General features: G+C 46.9%; 1 protein-coding gene across 1 annotated transcript in view; it reads right to left on the bottom strand.

Annotated features, from left to right (window-relative positions):
• Positions 1-3,910: 3,910 nt before the first annotated feature.
• Positions 3,911-17,075, bottom strand: part of TAF1 (TATA-box binding protein associated factor 1) — an 87,604-nt gene continuing 74,439 nt past the window's right edge. The window contains 10 exon segments of the mRNA XM_077474397.1: positions 3,911-4,772; positions 5,949-5,998; positions 6,000-6,124; positions 6,359-6,506; positions 6,874-6,972; positions 7,668-7,790; positions 7,903-8,019; positions 8,102-8,169; positions 12,233-12,317; positions 12,409-12,501. Coding sequence (XP_077330523.1) covers positions 4,559-4,772; positions 5,949-5,998; positions 6,000-6,124; positions 6,359-6,506; positions 6,874-6,972; positions 7,668-7,790; positions 7,903-8,019; positions 8,102-8,169; positions 12,233-12,317; positions 12,409-12,501 — 1,122 coding nt within the window. The 3' untranslated portion in view covers positions 3,911-4,558.

Raw genomic sequence — 17,075 nt, 5'->3', positions numbered from 1 at the left:
GGTCCAAAATCCTGGAATTCATAAAGCTTGGTGCAGATTAGGAAGTTATCTCATGAGTTCTAAAAATTTGAATGGGCCAAATCCAGCGACTGGTCTGTAACTTTTACCGGAACTTGTCTCGCAGTGCACTTTTTTTTTTTAACGTATGAGGTACACTTTCAGAATCTGAGCCGGTTCTTCACTGAAGATTACTGCATGTGATATGGAGGTCATGTGACTTATTTTATGGAAGTGTCGCATGAGAAGTAAATTCATCAAATGCAAGATGAATACTGCGAAAAAGAGAAAATGGTTCAGTTAAAAAAAAACACGATTGCTTTTTATATTATGCCGGGTGGAGAGGAACTCTGCACTGAGCAGGAAGTGAGAAGTATAAAATGTATTGAGTGTATGCGCCAATCACATCACCGGCTGCTACTAAAGGGAAGACCTCCTAAATGGGGCACATCTAGTGTACCTACAGGTGATTTTATTATACACCTACCTGGAAGTATAAATCAAATGCAGTTATTACAACTTTAACCACTTAACAACCGGCCCGTAGCCGAATGACTGCCACAGGGCAGTTGTTTAACTGTGGGAGGCCGTCATATGACGTCCTCCCAGAATTCCGCTCTCGCGTGCACTCTAGAGCATCCGTGCATCACGGTAAACTGCCACTCATCGCGGCTGTTTACCACGTGATTGCTCCGTCAAATGACTGAGTGATTACTTGTAAACAAACTGGCGTCATGTTATGACACGGTTCCTCCCCTCCCCCCTCTCTGTACAGCGGAGGGGAAGAGATGGTGTCAGTAGTGCTGTGGGCTGCATCTACAGTGCCCACATCGCTGCTCACCGAAATTTTAACCCCTCAATTCCCTGCCAATACTCTGCTACACCCTGCAATACCCAGCCATAGACATTCCGCCCCACCGCCCTCCGGTGCTTCTACGGACTCGCCAATACGATCAAAGCCAGAATCTTTTTTATTTTGGACTTCCCAGTTTAGAGGTGAGATGCGGGGTCTTACTGACCCCATATCTCACTGTAAAGAGGACCTGTCATGCCATAATCCTATTACAAGGGATGTTTACATTCCTTGTAATAGGAATAAGTGATCAAAATGATTTTTGGGGGAAAAAAGTCAAACTAAAATAAAGTAAAATGAACAATACAATTTTTTTTTTTTTTTTTAAAGCGCCCCTGTCCCCATGTGCTCGCATGCAGAAGCGAACGCATGCGTAAGTCCCGCCCACATATGAAAACGGTGTTCAAACCACACATGTGAGATATCGCTGCGAACGTTAGAGCGAGAGCAATAATTCTAGCCCTAGACTCCTCTGTAACTCAAAACATGTAACCAGTAAAAAAAATTTTAAGTGTCGCCTATGGGGATTTTTAAGTAGCGACGTTTGGCGCCATTCCACGAGCGTGTGCAATTTTGAAGAGTGACATGTTGGGTATCTATTTACTCAGCGTAACTTCATATTTCACATTATGCAAAAATTGGGCTAACTTTTCTTTTTTTTTTTTTTTTTTTTTTTTTTAGCACAAAACAGTTTTTTTTTTCTTCCAAAAAAAGCATTCGAAAAATTGCTGCGCAAATACCATGCGAGATAAAAAGTTGCTACGACCACCATTGTATTCTCCAGGGTGTTTGCTTAAAAAAACATATATATAATGTTTTGGGATTCTATGTAATTTTCTAGTAAATAAATGATGATTTTTACATGTAGGAGAGAAATGCCAGGCGTTCTGGAGCACCCAGGACAATTCTGATGGCGCTCCCTGCATGTTGGGCCTCTGTACGTGGCCACACTGTGTAAAAGTCTCACACATGTGGTATCGCCGTACTCGGGAGTAATAGCAGAATGTGTTTTGGGGTGTAATTTGTGGTATGCTTATGCTGTGTGTGAGAAAAACTGATAATATGACAATTTTGTGGGGAAAAAGTAAAAAAAAAAAAAAAAATCTTGATTTTGCAAAGAATTGTGGGAAAAAATTACAACTTCAAAAAACTCCTCATGCCTCTTACTAAATACCTTGGATTGTCTTCTTTCCAAAAAGGGGTCATTTGGGGGGTATTTGTATTTATCTGGCATGTTTAGGGTCTCAAGAATTGAAATAGGGTGTCAGTACTTCAGGTGTGATCAATTTTTCAGATATTGGCACCATATCTTGTGGACTCTATAACTTTCACAAAGACCAAATAATATCCACCAATTTGTACTTATTTTTACCAAAGATATGTAGTAGTATAAATTTTGGCCAAAATTTATGAAGAAAATTACTAATCTGCTAAATTTTATAACGGAAACAAAGAAAATTCTGTAAAAAAAAAATGAATTTCTTTTTTTTTTTTTTCCCTTTTTTATAGCACAAAAAATAAACTCTTTTGGTGATATTTAATCACCGCTCAAAGGACAAAAATTTTCATATAGGTCCAGTGTTGCATGACTAATTGTCATTCAAGATGTGAGAGCACCAAAAGCTGAAAATTGGTCTGGTTATTAAGGGTGTTTAAGTGCCCAGTGGTCAATTCACCCATGTATACATGAAAGTGGGGCTCGGCAACCCATCAACTGCAGCCAGGTGAGAGGGGAGGTCACAAGTGTACCCCTTGTGACTTGACATTACCCCCCCCCCCCGGGTACCATGTCCTCTTGACACCTCTGTGTGCTCTCCAGCCTCCTCTCCTGTACTGTATCTTTCTGACCTGCTACCCTAGATCCCCTTGGCCCCAATCCTGCTTCCCTGCTCTAGATGGTGCTGGCTGCCCTATTGATCCCTGGTCTCTGTCCTACACACTGACCCCCCCCCCCCCTATAGCTCTGGCTTTGGTCCAGCAGCCCTACATCCTACTGCTAGCTTGCTAGTGAATATAAAAAAATAAATAAAATCAAAGATCCCTGGGCTGTTGTTATGGGGGTAGATCTCCACCTCCTGTAGGAAGTTCTCTTTCAGACAGGCATTGAATCTTAAAGTGTGTGAATGTGTTGTGTCAGCCTACCTCTAAAACAATAACTTTTGCCACGTTCCATCCGCACCTTAAACAGCACAGGAGCATTTGCGGCCCGCTTGTTTGTGTTCCAATAGAAGTGAATGGAGGCGGTTGCAGACCATCAACACCTGCTAAACTCTGCAGTGAGAAGTCTGCCATCTGTGCCAGTGATAGTCAGATGGGAAATATTCAAAACTCAGCCCATATGTGCCTGTGAGCAGCTCTAAAAACGGACACCCATACATGAGTACAAACCCACATCTGTCTATGGGCCTGCCCCTTTCATGACATCATCACCCTGCTGCTGCTCACCCAAGAAGTCTCCATAACCCCTCTACCCAGCTGTGAGAAGCATTGCACACGCCCCCCCCCCCCACAGTGAGGAAGAGAAGACTCGGGGCCTGACCTATTCTCTAAGGATGTATTTTCGTGTTATGTGGGAGAGAGAGGGGTAATGCCATGCAGTCAGGAAGAGTCCTTGTTGCACCTTTTTCCTTTGGAAGTTGAAGATTTGGACTTTACTCAGAAGTGACAGTTGTGTGATAGACGGCACACACTGAGGCCTCATTCCTGGGGGGGGGAAGAGTAATGCAGCATATTTTGGCCACTATACAAAGCAATGAGCAGCTGTCGCATGTTATTGCAGACGGAGCAACAACAGCTGTTCCCAGACAGAGGAACCCTGGAGATGGAAAGCTGCATTCGGACAGCTTGTGTGCAGCTGCCATCATGCTTTGTACAGGCTGAGCAGCTGCACATTCATGGTCTGGAGAGTCCTGTGTGAATGAGGCTGTAATGTCCCCCAGAGGGGCTCACCTCTAAAGAGACCCTCCCAGAGAAGAAATATCAGGATTGGTCGGTCTTCTGTGGGACGGCTGCATATTATTTCCTCTGATCTCAGTGGCTGCTCATTAGATGAAGACTATGAACAATGACAGGTACTCTTTATTAGACACATTGAGAGGGAAATGTACAAGGACAAACATTTCACAAATTATTTACAAAGCAAAGGTTCCCAAGACCCTTGAAGTGTGGGAACTGCCATTGTTCTGGGGGTGTCATCCCCACCAACATGGGACCAGAGAAAGTCCTCATTCTGTGAGGTTCTTTAGGGTGGTGAAACCAGGGATGGGAACGACGGCCCCATAATATTACGGGGGAGGAGGCTGCAGACCTCTGATACAGAACTGCATCCCACATGTAAAATAAACTTCCACATAAAACGTGAATCGTCACCCGGCAACAAACAATACAGGAGCCACAGAGAGTAGAGGAACAGTCCATGGGGCCCCGGGGGTGATCCCACCAATCAGTCCACCCAAAAACAAGCCAACATTTCTAGAATGACATCATCATCAAGCGACCTCCTGACTTTTACTGGATGACATCACCAGCAAGCGTTCCCTTTTGCCTCCCATTGAGGGGAATCCTCCTCGTCAACATCCATCCTCCCATAGATGGGAATCCTTCCACTCGTCACCTCCTATAGATGGGAATCCTACTCGTTGTCACCAGCCATCCTCATCTAAACAGGAATCCTTCTACTCATCTGTCCTCCCATAGACAGGAATCCTTCTACTCATTGTCACTGTCGCTGTCTCCATGAAGAGATTGGAAATCCTCCTCGCTGTCCTCGTCTTCAGACAGCTGGACCTGGCGGAGCACACTGGGCCCAAGGCGCTCTTCCTCCTCATCCTCCTCTTCCTCAGACAACTCGTACCCTCCGATGCTGCTATAGCTGGTGTCCCGAGTGTTGGATTTCGGATCTGGTCCTTCATAACTTCCATAACTGCAAAATACAAACATTTCTCAGGACATCAGAAGACTCAAATCTGCAGAAAACAGACGAGTAATTGGGGGGGGGGGGGGGGGGGGGGTGGGGGTGGACCAGTGCAGTGTATAGCATGCAGACAATGGGGAGGCGGCTGACCAGTGTATAGAATGCAGACAAGGAATGGGGGGGGGCACACTCACATTTATTAGCACCAGATCATTTCATTGCAAAAATCATTGATATTTAGGGTTAGGTCGGGGGAGGGGCATGTGGAAAATAACTTTAATAAATACTTCATTCTGTTTTAAAATATGAAAGTCCTTTTCTCGGTCACTGAAGACCAGAAATGGATGGATGGGAATGGCTAGTTGGCCAGGGTATGTGGGCGGGGTCACACTGCACAACCCAATGGCCATCCTCACCTGTAGGAGACTCTATCAGATTCAAAGACAGCGGCATAGGCGAGCCTGCTTGTTAAGGAGCAGCATGAGATTACAGCAGAGATGACGAGTGCTGGGGCGATGGGTGGTGCTCGCTAGGGGTAAGGGCGATGCGTGGTGCCGATAGGGGGAGGGGAGATGCGTGTCGCCCGCTAGGGGGAGGGATTATGCATACCCGCTAGGGGAAGACACGTGTCGGCTAGGGGAAGAGTGATGTGCACCTTGGAGGGTGTGTTGCAGCCATGGTGCTATATACCCACCGGGGTCCCACAGTGAGCTCCTCGCTCAGGCTTGGAGTGGCAGTACATCCATTCCATAGGTGGATGTCCTGCCCACATTCTCCGGCAAGCTAGGCACTCCTACTGGATGGACGGGAAAGACCCTAGCAGGAAGCCATCCATTAAGAATTTGGTTATAAAATTAATCCGGAAAGTACGCACAGTGCTTTACTTTTTCCACAATTTGTTAGGTTACGGCCTTATTCCATAATGGATTAAATCCATTATTTTCCCTCAAAATTCTACATATATCCCCCATAATGACAACATGAGAAAAGAGTGGATGAAATCTTTGCAAATTTATAAAAATTTCCAAGTATCACAGGCTCCTCCCATGTGATACTCATGTACGTGGGAGGAGTCTGATACTTCTGGGAGGAGTGAACTGCACAATGCATATTTATCTTACCAGGATTATAACTCCCAAACTAATCACAAATAATAAGTTCCCATCACCCCTCATAGAGACTTACCTGATATTACTGTCCTCTATCCCTTGTGAGGTCTCCATCCCCTCCCCATAGGGACATCAGACTCTCCTCGTTCTCCATCCCCATCCGGGTGTTCTCCTGCATCATCTGCGGCTGTTTGGGTCGGATTCCTCCGGATTCAACATCCGAATCGCTGCCGCTCTCACTCAGCTGTATGGCTGCAAAGATAAATCAGAGGTACAGTGAGGGGCCCCATGCTTGCCACGTGCACAGTAGTCTGCACTTTTTAGTGTTTCACTCTTTATGTGTGTGCACTTTTTTTATGCACCGGGTGGAAGTTTTTTGGGTGCGTTTTGCACGCCATGGGCTTTTTCAATCGAAAAAGTAGTGAAAGAATGAATAAAAACACAATGTATCTGTGTGATAGAGAGATAAGAAAAGACATCTCTTACATGAGAAGGGGTTATCTCCTTCCTCGTCACTTCCTTCATCATCATCTTCACCATCCGACATCAATAAATCCTCATAGAGGACGCTGGCCTGTGTCTGCTGCACTGTGATCTCCTCCTCGCCCAGATCTCCATCCACATCCTCCATCTCCTATAAGGAGTACAAGGAGAAGAACTCATCAATACTCATTACCCAACATTTCCTGTACTCATCTCCTTGCCCAGATCTCCATCCACATCCTCCATCTCCTATAGGAGTACAAGTAGATGAGAACTCATCACCCATCTCCTGTACTCGTCTCCCCACCCAGATCTCCATCCACATCCTCCATCTCCTATAGTCATATAATGAGAGGAGAACTCATCAGTACTCATCACCCAAACATCTCATGTACTCATCTGCTCACTCAGATCTCTACCCACATCCTCCATCTCCTATAGCCATATAACGAGGCGTACACAGAGATTACTCATCGCCTAACGTCTCCTGTACTCATCTCCTCATCATCTATACTCACAGGAGCTGGGGTCTTTGGTTTCCCATCATCATCTTCCTCATATGCTTCAATGTCCACATCCGAGTCGTCTTCACCCAGATGTCCTCGTCCCAACCTCATCTGTAATACAAAGAGGAAATCATCAGGAGGACAGCTAATCACAACGCTCCAAATACCCCGTATTGAATGCTGGGAAAGACCACATCCGCGGAAATAGCTGAAGACCAATAATCATAAGAAGGTGACTATTACCTATCAACACTCTACCTATCCACCACGCTACATGGTCACAAAGTATGAGAACACCTGCCCGTCACACCTGTATGATCTCCTTCACCATCCCCCCAGCCAATAAAGAGTTCCCTCCCCCCATGGCTATTAATATGGAATATTAGCCCCCCCCCCCCATGGCTATTACTATAAAGTGTCCAACCATGGTAATTTTTATGGAGTAGAAGCCCCTACCACCTCCCAAATGATCATTAATATGGAGTAGCTCTTCCACCACATAGCCATCAATATGGAGTCCCCACTGCCCTTCCCTACCACATGGTCATCACTATGGAGTAGTCCCCCTATCACTATGGGGTAGCTCACATATACCTGCCCCCACCACCCCATGGCCATTACTATAGGGGAGCTACTACTAGCTCCCCTATACCTGTCCCCCCCCCCCACAACTATGGAGTTGCTCCCCTATAGCCTTCATGTCCGGTCTGGGGAGAGCACATTTCTGGAATCTACAAATGCCGCCCAGTGACCCCCTCCCCCCGTGATACTCTGATGACATATACTGAGAATACGGAATAGATTACCAGACTCCTCCTCTCCAGGGAGGCGGTGGCGGCCTCGGTGGCAGACATGTTGCTTTCATCCAGGTAGAGGGAGGCATCACGGGACATGCTGAGAGACGTGTTCGTGTCATAGTAATCTGGAGGCTGCAAATCAACAAATCACAATGTCTGCCCCGTACTACAGGACTCCTACATCACACCTATACGGTCCGGTAGTCATAGGCTCTATAAGCCCCCTCCCCTGTCTCACACTCACCTGGGGGGTATATGGTCCGGGAGTCATGGGTTCCAAGCTCTCCAGATCAGCTTCATCCAGAGCAGCCTCCTTGGCAGTGGAAATGTCCTTCTCTAGCTGAGTCAGGTGCTCATCATACTGAGATAGAGAGGGAAATAAGGACTGTTAGTGTGAGCATGCGCGGCCTCATCCCCGGGATCATCAAATCTGGGGCACTTACCTCTGCCAGAGTCTGACTGCAAATGTTCACAATCTCTTGCGCTGTTCTACTGTACTGACTGTCCGCACCTGTGCGAGGAATACAGATAAAAGGTCGTCGTATTACTGGAAGATCGCTGTACTGAAATTCCTCCCTTCAGTCACCTCCCCCCCCCCCGTTCCCTCTCCCCCCCAGTGACCCACTCATGACCTCTCCCCCCAGTGACCCGCTCATGACCTCCCTTCCCCTCCTGCAGTAACCCCCACCGTGACCTCTCCTCCCCCAGTGACTTCTCGTCCCCCCTAACCTCTCCTCCCCTCGTGACCTCTTCCCCCTCCATGACCTCTCCTCCCCTCCTGCAGTGACCCCCACCGTGACCTCTCCTCTCCCAGTGACCCCTCGTATCCCCTAACCTCTCCTCCCCTCGTGACCTCTACTCCCACCTTGACCTCTCCTCCCCTCCTGCAGTGACCCCCACCGTGACCTTCTTCTCCCATCCCCCAGTGATCTCTCCTCCTCCCCCCCCGTGACCTCTCCCCCTCAGTGACCCCATCATGACCTCTCCCCTCCTGTAGTGATCCCCACTGTGACCTCTCCTCCCCCAGTGACCCCCTGTGACCTCTCCTCCCCCTAACCTCTCGTCGCCATGTGACCTCTCCTCCCCCAGTGACCTCTCCCTTATCAGAGGGCAGAGTCTGAGGTGTTTTATCAGAGGATTAGTCACCTCTGTACCAGAAAACTCGGCCAGTGACCGTATATTCCCGGAGGAGGAGTCAGAACACGAATGTGCGTTTAGGTATGAAAACGGATGTGCGTGTTAAAGGGCTCCTTCCCTCCATGTGCCATGACCTGCGTTTTCCTGTACCAGATCAGTGTGAGGGCACATACAAAAAAACATGCCCCCCACAAGACTGCGTACATGTGCTCTGCCCAACCTACCACAACGCACATGACAGCATTGAAAGTAAAGATAGAAAAAATTCATTGTTAGGATTTCTGACCCTTCCGGGGAGCGGAACTAAACCTTCCCATCGTTCTTAGCCAAGGAGGCCACCATCTTCCTATGTGTGACTCCTGCCAATGGATGAGAACATAAACATATCTGCTTAGCGACCCCGTCCAACAGCAGAGTCACTACAAGGCGGCCGTTCTGTGCAGAATCACATTATACACACATACATACATACATTATATATATATATATATATATATATATATATATATATATATATATATATATATATATATATATATATATATATATATACACACACACACACACACACACACACACACACACACACATAATATATACACACACACACAGCTGTGCTCATAAGTTTACACACCCCGACATAATTCATGATTTTTCATGATAACACAAAATCTTCTCTCTCACTCATGGTCAGTGTTTGGCTGAAGCCATTTATTATCAATCATCTGTGCTTACTCTTTTTATATCATAATCACAACAGAAACTACCCCAATGACCCTGATCAAAAGTTTACAAACCTTGGTGATTTTGGCCTGATAGCATGCACACAAGGTGACACAAAGGGGTTTGAATGGCTATTAAAAGGGAACCATTCTCACCTGTGATCTGTTTGCAATTAGTGTGTGTGTATAAAAGGTCAATGAGTTTCTGGACTCCTGACAGACCCATGCATGTTTCATCCAGTGCTGCGCTAAGGTTTCTGGATTTTGAGTCATGGGGAAAGCAAAAGGATTGTCAAAGGATCTGCAGGAAAAGGTAGTTGAACTTTATAAAACAGGAAAGGGATATAAAAAGATATCCAAGGAACTGAGAATGTTCAATCAGCAGTGTTCAAACTCTAATCAAGAAGTGGAAAATGAGGGGTTCTGATGAACCCAAACCACGGTCAGGTAGACCAACTAAAATTTCAGCCACAACTGCCAAGAAAATTATTCGGGATGCAAAGAAAACCCACAAATAACTTCAGGTGAAATACAGGACTCTCTGAAAACATGTGGCAGGGCTGTTTCAAGATGCATAATCAGGAGGCACTTGAAGAAAGATTGGCTGCATGGCCGAGTCGCCAGAAGAAAGCCATTATTACGCAAATGTCACAAAGTATCCCGCTTACAACACACCAAACAGCACAGAGACAAGCCTCAAACCTTCTGCCAAAAAGTAATTTTCGAGTGATGAGATCAAAATTGAGATTTCAGAGAGAAAATGTACATTTGGAGAGAAGTCAACAAGGCATATGATGAAAGGTCCACCATCCCTACTGTGAAACACGGCGGTGGATCGCTGATGTTTTGGGGGATGTGTGAGCTACAAAGACACAGAAAATTTGGTCAAAATTGATGGCAAGATGAATGCAGAATGTTATCAAAACACACTGGAGGAACATTCCATTCATTAGCCAGGAAGCTGTGCATGGGACGGACTTGGACATTCCAACATGACAAGAATCCAAAACACAAGACCAAGTCCACCTGTCATTGGCTACAGCAGAATAAAGTGAAGGTTCTGGAGTGGCCATCTCAGTCTCTTGACCTCAATATCATTGAGCCACTCTGGGGAGATCCCAAATGTGCCGTTCATAGAAGACAGATCAAGAATTTCCAGGAACTGGAGGACTTTTACCAAGAGGAACCATCTGAGAAGATAAAGAGCCTCATCCACAAAGACCACAAAAGACTTCAATCTGTCATTGATGGTAAAGGGGGCAATACATGACATTAAGAACTGGGGTATGTAAACTTATGACCAGGGTCATTTGGGTAGTTTCTGTTGTCATTATGATATAAAAAGAGTAAACACAGATGACTGATAATAAATGTCTTCAGCCAATCACTGACCATGAGTGAGAGGAAAGTATTTGTGTTATCATTCATATTCTCTGAAAAATGGCCAAGAAATCATCAATTCTGCTGGGGTGTGTAAACTTATGAGCACAAGTGCGCGCGCGCGCATGTGTGTGTGTGTTTCTGCACTTCCGAGTAAGGGGCGCTCCTGCTGTGTTATGATTAGTCACAGCAGAAGCTGATCAGTGGGTGCCAGCCAATGGATGACCACTGACACCCACTGATCAGCAAGGAGACACGGTAAACAATGCAGAGCTCTGTCCTGTCAGTGGGAGGATGTGATGGATTTTGTTTCTCTGCAAAGCACTTCTCTCTGAAAGCAGCACACGGTACACATAAGCACTGGCTATGAACACATTTAACCCTTTGATCGCCCCTGATGTTAACCTCTTTCCCAGCCAGTGTCATTAGTACAGTGACAGTGCATTTTTCTTTCAGCACTGATCACTGTATTGATGTCACTGGTTCCCACAAAGTGTCAGGTAGTGTCCGATTGACCGCCGCAATAATCGCGGTCCCGCTATAAGTCGCTGATCACCGCCATTATTAGTATATAACAGATACAAATTCCATAAAAATATCCCAGTTTGTAGACGCTATATAAAACTTTTTAAGCGAACCAATCAATAAAGACTTAATCAGGATTTTTTTATAGCGGGGGGGGGGGGGGGGGTATCAGAAGCAGTTAGAAGGGGGGGGGGGGGAATCGGTGCTGGGGCAATTACAGGAACAATGCCCTGTGTCTTTCCTTGCAGCAGCTGAAAGCTCATGGTAGGGGGAGAAAACGGCTTTCAACTGCTGCAGAGAGAGACACAGACACACCGTAAATTGCCCCTCCATCCCACCACACTGACACCCCCTGCTGTTCAGGCCTCCTACAAGAGGAATGGTGGTCCTGCCCTATCAGCGGCCCTGTGTATATGTGACAGTTGGCATTCTCGGCATGCCTTGTAACGTTTTTTTTTTTTTGGAAACTGTTTAATTGATGGGTTGAGTTCCACTTTTACAAAGGAGAACATGAACATGCATGCCGGGTCTGCTATTTTATATGCTCCTTAGGGTCTGGTTAGAACCGCCCCTGTGTGGGCTTGCCACGAAGGTGTGATTGCCTGTTGGGGGAGGCCGTGTATATTGCGAATATGAACTCTGATTCTTTACTTCTTCTAATTTTTGTACCAGAAAATGCAACACAATGCACATGGAAAGACATGTTAGATAAACGTACTTTTGATGCGTTGTGGCGAGTGTGGTGTGAAAGGACCCAACACAACATTTGTATTAGAAGAATCCCCCCCCCATCCTCACTGGTGGACTCACCGTTATACTTCACGCTGTTTGTACAGATCAGATTGACATCAGCCAGGAAGTTCTCCCGGTTCTGATACTTGTGCTTTGAAATATTCTAGAATACAGGAAGGGATCACATTGAGGGGATATGCTGGGAATACAAAGGTCAACAAAGGAAGAGAAAAACACTGACCCCTCCCCCTTACCTGGCGGATCGTCTCCAGGTCCATCGGGTTGGGGATGACTTTATAGTAGTCGGGAACAAACTTTTTGTTGACAGGAAGATGGAACGGCCATGACTGCGGAGAAGAGAAGGAAGAGATTTCTACCAATCAATGTACAGAAATCTACATGGATTGCCACATTCGCCAATACAAGGGCCATGATCACCAATACGGAGGCCACATTCACCAATACGGAGGCCACATTCGCCAATACAGAGGCCACATTCGACAAATACAGAGGCCACATTCGACCAATACAAAGATCATGATCACCAATACGGAGGCCACATTCGCCAATACAAAGACCATGATCACCAATATGGACGGCACATTTGCCAATACGGAGGCCACATTGACCAATACAAAGACCATGATCACCAATATGGAGGCCACATTCGCCAATACAAAGGCCATGATCACCAATACGGAGGCCACATTCGCCAATACAAAGACGATGATCACCAATATGGAGGCCACATTCACCAATATGGAGGCCACATTCACCAATACGGAGGCCACATTCACCAATACGGAGGCCACATTCACCAATACGGAGGCCACATTCGCCAATACAGAAGCTACATTTGTCAATACGGAAGCCACATTTGCCAATACAAAGACCATGATCACCAATATGGAGGCCACATTTGCCAATACAAAGACCATGATCACCAATATGGAGGCCACATTTGCCAATACAACGACCATGATCACCAATACGGAGGCCACATTTGCCAATACAAAGACCATGATCACCAATATGGAGGCCACATTCGCCAATACAAAGGCCACGATCACCAATATGGAGGCCACATTCGCCAATACAAAGGCCACGATCACCAATACGGAGGCCACATTTGCCAATACGGAAGCCACATTTTTTTTTTATAACAGAAATGTTTTTATCAGTGAAAAGAAAATATATATAGTGTCATTACATCTGAGTTATTCATTGGCAAGGCATTTATTTGCGCAGATTAAGATATCCTACTTTTTCTCTAAAACATTACTGAGAGTAAGTGGACGAGTTACACTTAGGTCAGGCTTGGAGAAGCTTATCAGAATAGCCTATTACCAAGGTTCCCATATCAGTCGATCCCGAACACCTCATGTAAGTGTGTAAATAGAGTAATCGACTGAGGAGAGGCCATGTTATAGGCATTTGGAGGGTCTATAACCTATCTTCCTCTACCTACACTTCTATTCTTAAATAGTGAGTGCTCGAGCTTTTATCCATGCGCCCCATATTTTGTCAAATTTTTGCGGGCATTTCCGTCCCTTGTATGTAAGCTTATATATGGGTAGCACCAATTCCACTAGTGTGCCCTACTGAGCAATTGTTGGGGGGAATGGCAACTTCCAGTTTTGTAGCAGCACTTTCCTAGCATAAAACGGCAGGTAGAATATGAGGAGACCCTTGTGGTTGGAGTGTGTTATTGAATCTGTAATTCCTAAGAGTAACACCCTGGGATCCACTTATGCTGAATGGTCAGCCACTGTGTTCATTTCCGCCAGTATCTGCTCCCTATAGTTTTGTATAGCTGGACAGTCCCAAATTACATGATAGTATGTTCCAACCGCTTGTAAGCACTTGGGGCCCACCTCAGATTGTGCAGGGTATATTTTTGCCAAGCATTGAGGGGTATAGTAAGCCCTGTGGATAAATTTGAGTTGGGTAAATCTATCCTTTTGCAGAAATCACCCTGGGGATATAATTGTTGTATGGCTAGTTCCCATTTTTCCTCAGTCAAAGAGAAAATATCAACCCTCCAAGACTGACACAGGGGCGACGGGCCCTCCAAATTTCCACACGTCAATCTAAGTCACAGGGAGGAAAGGATCCTGTCAACCCCTCGAGAGATAAGAAATCTGATGTGGCTACACCAAGATGGTGCCCGGGAATTGCGCTTGGGTTGCATGTTTCAGCTGTAGATACCTAAACAGCATCCACGAGGGGAGTTGGTATGTCTCCTTTAGTTCTGGGAAGAGAAGGAGGACCCCGGCCGGCATAATGTGTTGGATCTTGGTCACTCCATATCTGGCCCACAAGTTAGGATCCAGTATGGTGCGAAAGTGTGGAAGCCTGGGGTTGCCCCAGAGTGGAGTTTGAGGGAAAATGGTGTTGGCCTCCATAATTGCCGCAGTGACTTTTTCCCATACCTGCACCGTAGTCCGCATCAGGGTAGTGGTCTGTGGGGAAGCTTTCATCCCTCTATAGACCGCATTCGTTAGAGCAGAGTAGGATCCCATTATGGTCGCTTCCAAATTAACTGCAGGGTTGGACCGGGTTTGAGTGAACCACCAACGGATGGTGACCAAAACCTCCGCCCAGTAATATTTTTGAAAGCATGGCAGTGAGAGTCCTCCCAAAGATAGGGGGAGTTGTAGTTTGGTCTTGGATATTCTCGGGGGTTTCCCACCCCAGATAAAAGAGGAGATTATCCCATCTAGTTTATGGAAAAAGGTCACAGGGATCGGGATTGGGGTATTTCTAAAAATATACAAGAATTTGGGGAGGAAAGTCATTTTAAGGAGATTAACTCTCCCTACTGGTGTTAAGGGGAGTGTCCTCCACAGAAGCCACATTTGCCAATACGGAGGCCACGTTTGCCAATACAAAGGCCATGATCACCAATACGGAGGCCACATTTGCCAGTTCGCCAATACAGAGGCCATATTTGCCAATATGGAAGCCACATGTGCCAATGCGGTGGACACATTCGCCAATACGGAGGACACATTCGCCTGACTGTGGTACCACTCAGTACAGCGTTCTGCTCTATCCAGCCTGTCATAGGCTTTAAGGCCCCAATCACAGCTCAGCATTTTATAGCTTGAACCTCAAAGTGCCAAAACGCCGGAGGAAAAAAAAAAACAACAACTATTCTCAATAAAGACGGTTCCCACCCTCCACTACACTTTGCCTGAATCTCAAAAAAGTCCTGGAGCTCGAATCAGGCAGATTGGTGCGTTTTTGAAGCATTTGTTTGTTCCCGTAGAAATGCATGGAAACGTGTGACTCGAGTATCGTAGCACGTTTTGTTGCATGTTTTTCTGCTCAAATGCAATAATTAAATGAAAAATAAATGAATAATAAAATACATAAATGATAAAATAAACAAAATAAATAAAACCCCCAACCCTTATATTAACCCCTAATATGTACTACTAACCCTAATCATAATATTAATCGCTAATCCATTTAACCCCTTACAAAAAAGTAAGAAAATAAAAGCAGATAAAAAGCTGAAAAACAGCAACAAATTTATTTACGAATTAAAGGGATTGTAAAGTAAATTTTTTTTTTTTTTTTAAATAACAAACATGTTATATTTACCTCCACTGTGCAGCTCGTTTTGCATAGAGTGGCCCCTGGAACCTGCTCTTCTAGGGTCCCTCGGCGGCTGTCTCTGCTTCTTCCCGCAGGTACTTCTCACGTTCATGCGAGCTCCCTCGCATGGTGAGAAGCACCTGTGGGCGCGCTCCCGTGATACAGCCGGCGGCTATAGCCACTCGCTGTATCACACGGCCCCGTCCCCCAGCGCGCCACGTTATTGGATGTGATTGACAGCAGCGCGAGCCAATGGCTGCGCTGCCTTCAATCCATCCACTCCAGGCAATCAGCGGCCAGGCTGAGCGGTGAAGAGGATGGCGGGGGTGAGCGCAGGACTTTCGAGGGGTGAGGTAAGTAAAATGGGGGGGCTGGGGGCGCCGGCACTGTGAGATATTTTTTCACCTTAATGCATAGAATGCATTAAGGTGAAAAAACATTAACCTTTACAACCCCTTTAAGAAACGCCAAACCTCAAAACATGCTTTAAAAACACTCAAAAACATGCAGCTCAGGTGTGAATGCTGCCTGCACCGGAAGCTGCACCTGTCCCTCCTGATGGCTGCCTGCACCGGACGCTTCACCTGTCCCTCCCGATGGCTGCCTGCACCGGGCGCTGCACCTGTCCCTCCCGATGGCTGCCTGCACTGGGTGCTGCACCTGTCCCTCCCGATGGCTGCCTGCACTGGGTGCTGCACCTGTCCCTCCCGATGGCTGCCTGCACTGGGTGCTGCACCTATCCCTCCCGATGGCTGCCTGCACCGGGCACTGCACCTGTCCCTCCCGATGGCTGCGCGCACCGGGCACTGCACCTGTCCCTCCCGATGGCTGCCTGCACTGGATGCTGCACCTGTCCCTCCCGATGGCAGCCTGCACTGGACGCTGCACCTGTCCTTCCCGATGGCTGCTTGCACTGGACTCTGCATCTGTCCCTCCCGATGGCTGCCTGCACTGGACTCTGCATATGTCCCTCCCGATGGCTGTCTGCACTGGACTCTGCACCTGTCCCTACCGATGGCTGCATGCACTGGACTCTGCACCTGTCCCTCCCGATGGCTGCATGCACTGGACCCTGCACCTTTCCCTCTCGATGGCTGCCTGCACTGGACGCTGCACCTGTCCCTCTCGATGGCTGCCTGCACTGGACGCTGCACCTGTCCCTCCTGACGGCTGCTTGCACTGGACACTGCACCTGTCCCTCCCAATGGCTGCCGGCACTGGATGCTGCACCTGTCCCTCCTGAGCACAATAAAGCAGCAGGAGGGATGCACTGCAGCTGGAAGGCCTCCGGGTGTAAGGGGCCCAAAGAGCCCATTTA

This window comes from Lithobates pipiens, unplaced genomic scaffold (genome assembly GCF_037356315.1).
Source record: "Lithobates pipiens isolate NorthernLeopardFrog02 unplaced genomic scaffold, aLitPip1_a1.2 Scaffold_1, whole genome shotgun sequence".
Classification (NCBI taxonomy): domain Eukaryota; kingdom Metazoa; phylum Chordata; class Amphibia; order Anura; family Ranidae; genus Lithobates; species Lithobates pipiens.
Note: the sequence above shows the minus strand (reverse complement) of the source record. Positions and strands in the feature narration are given on the sequence as shown.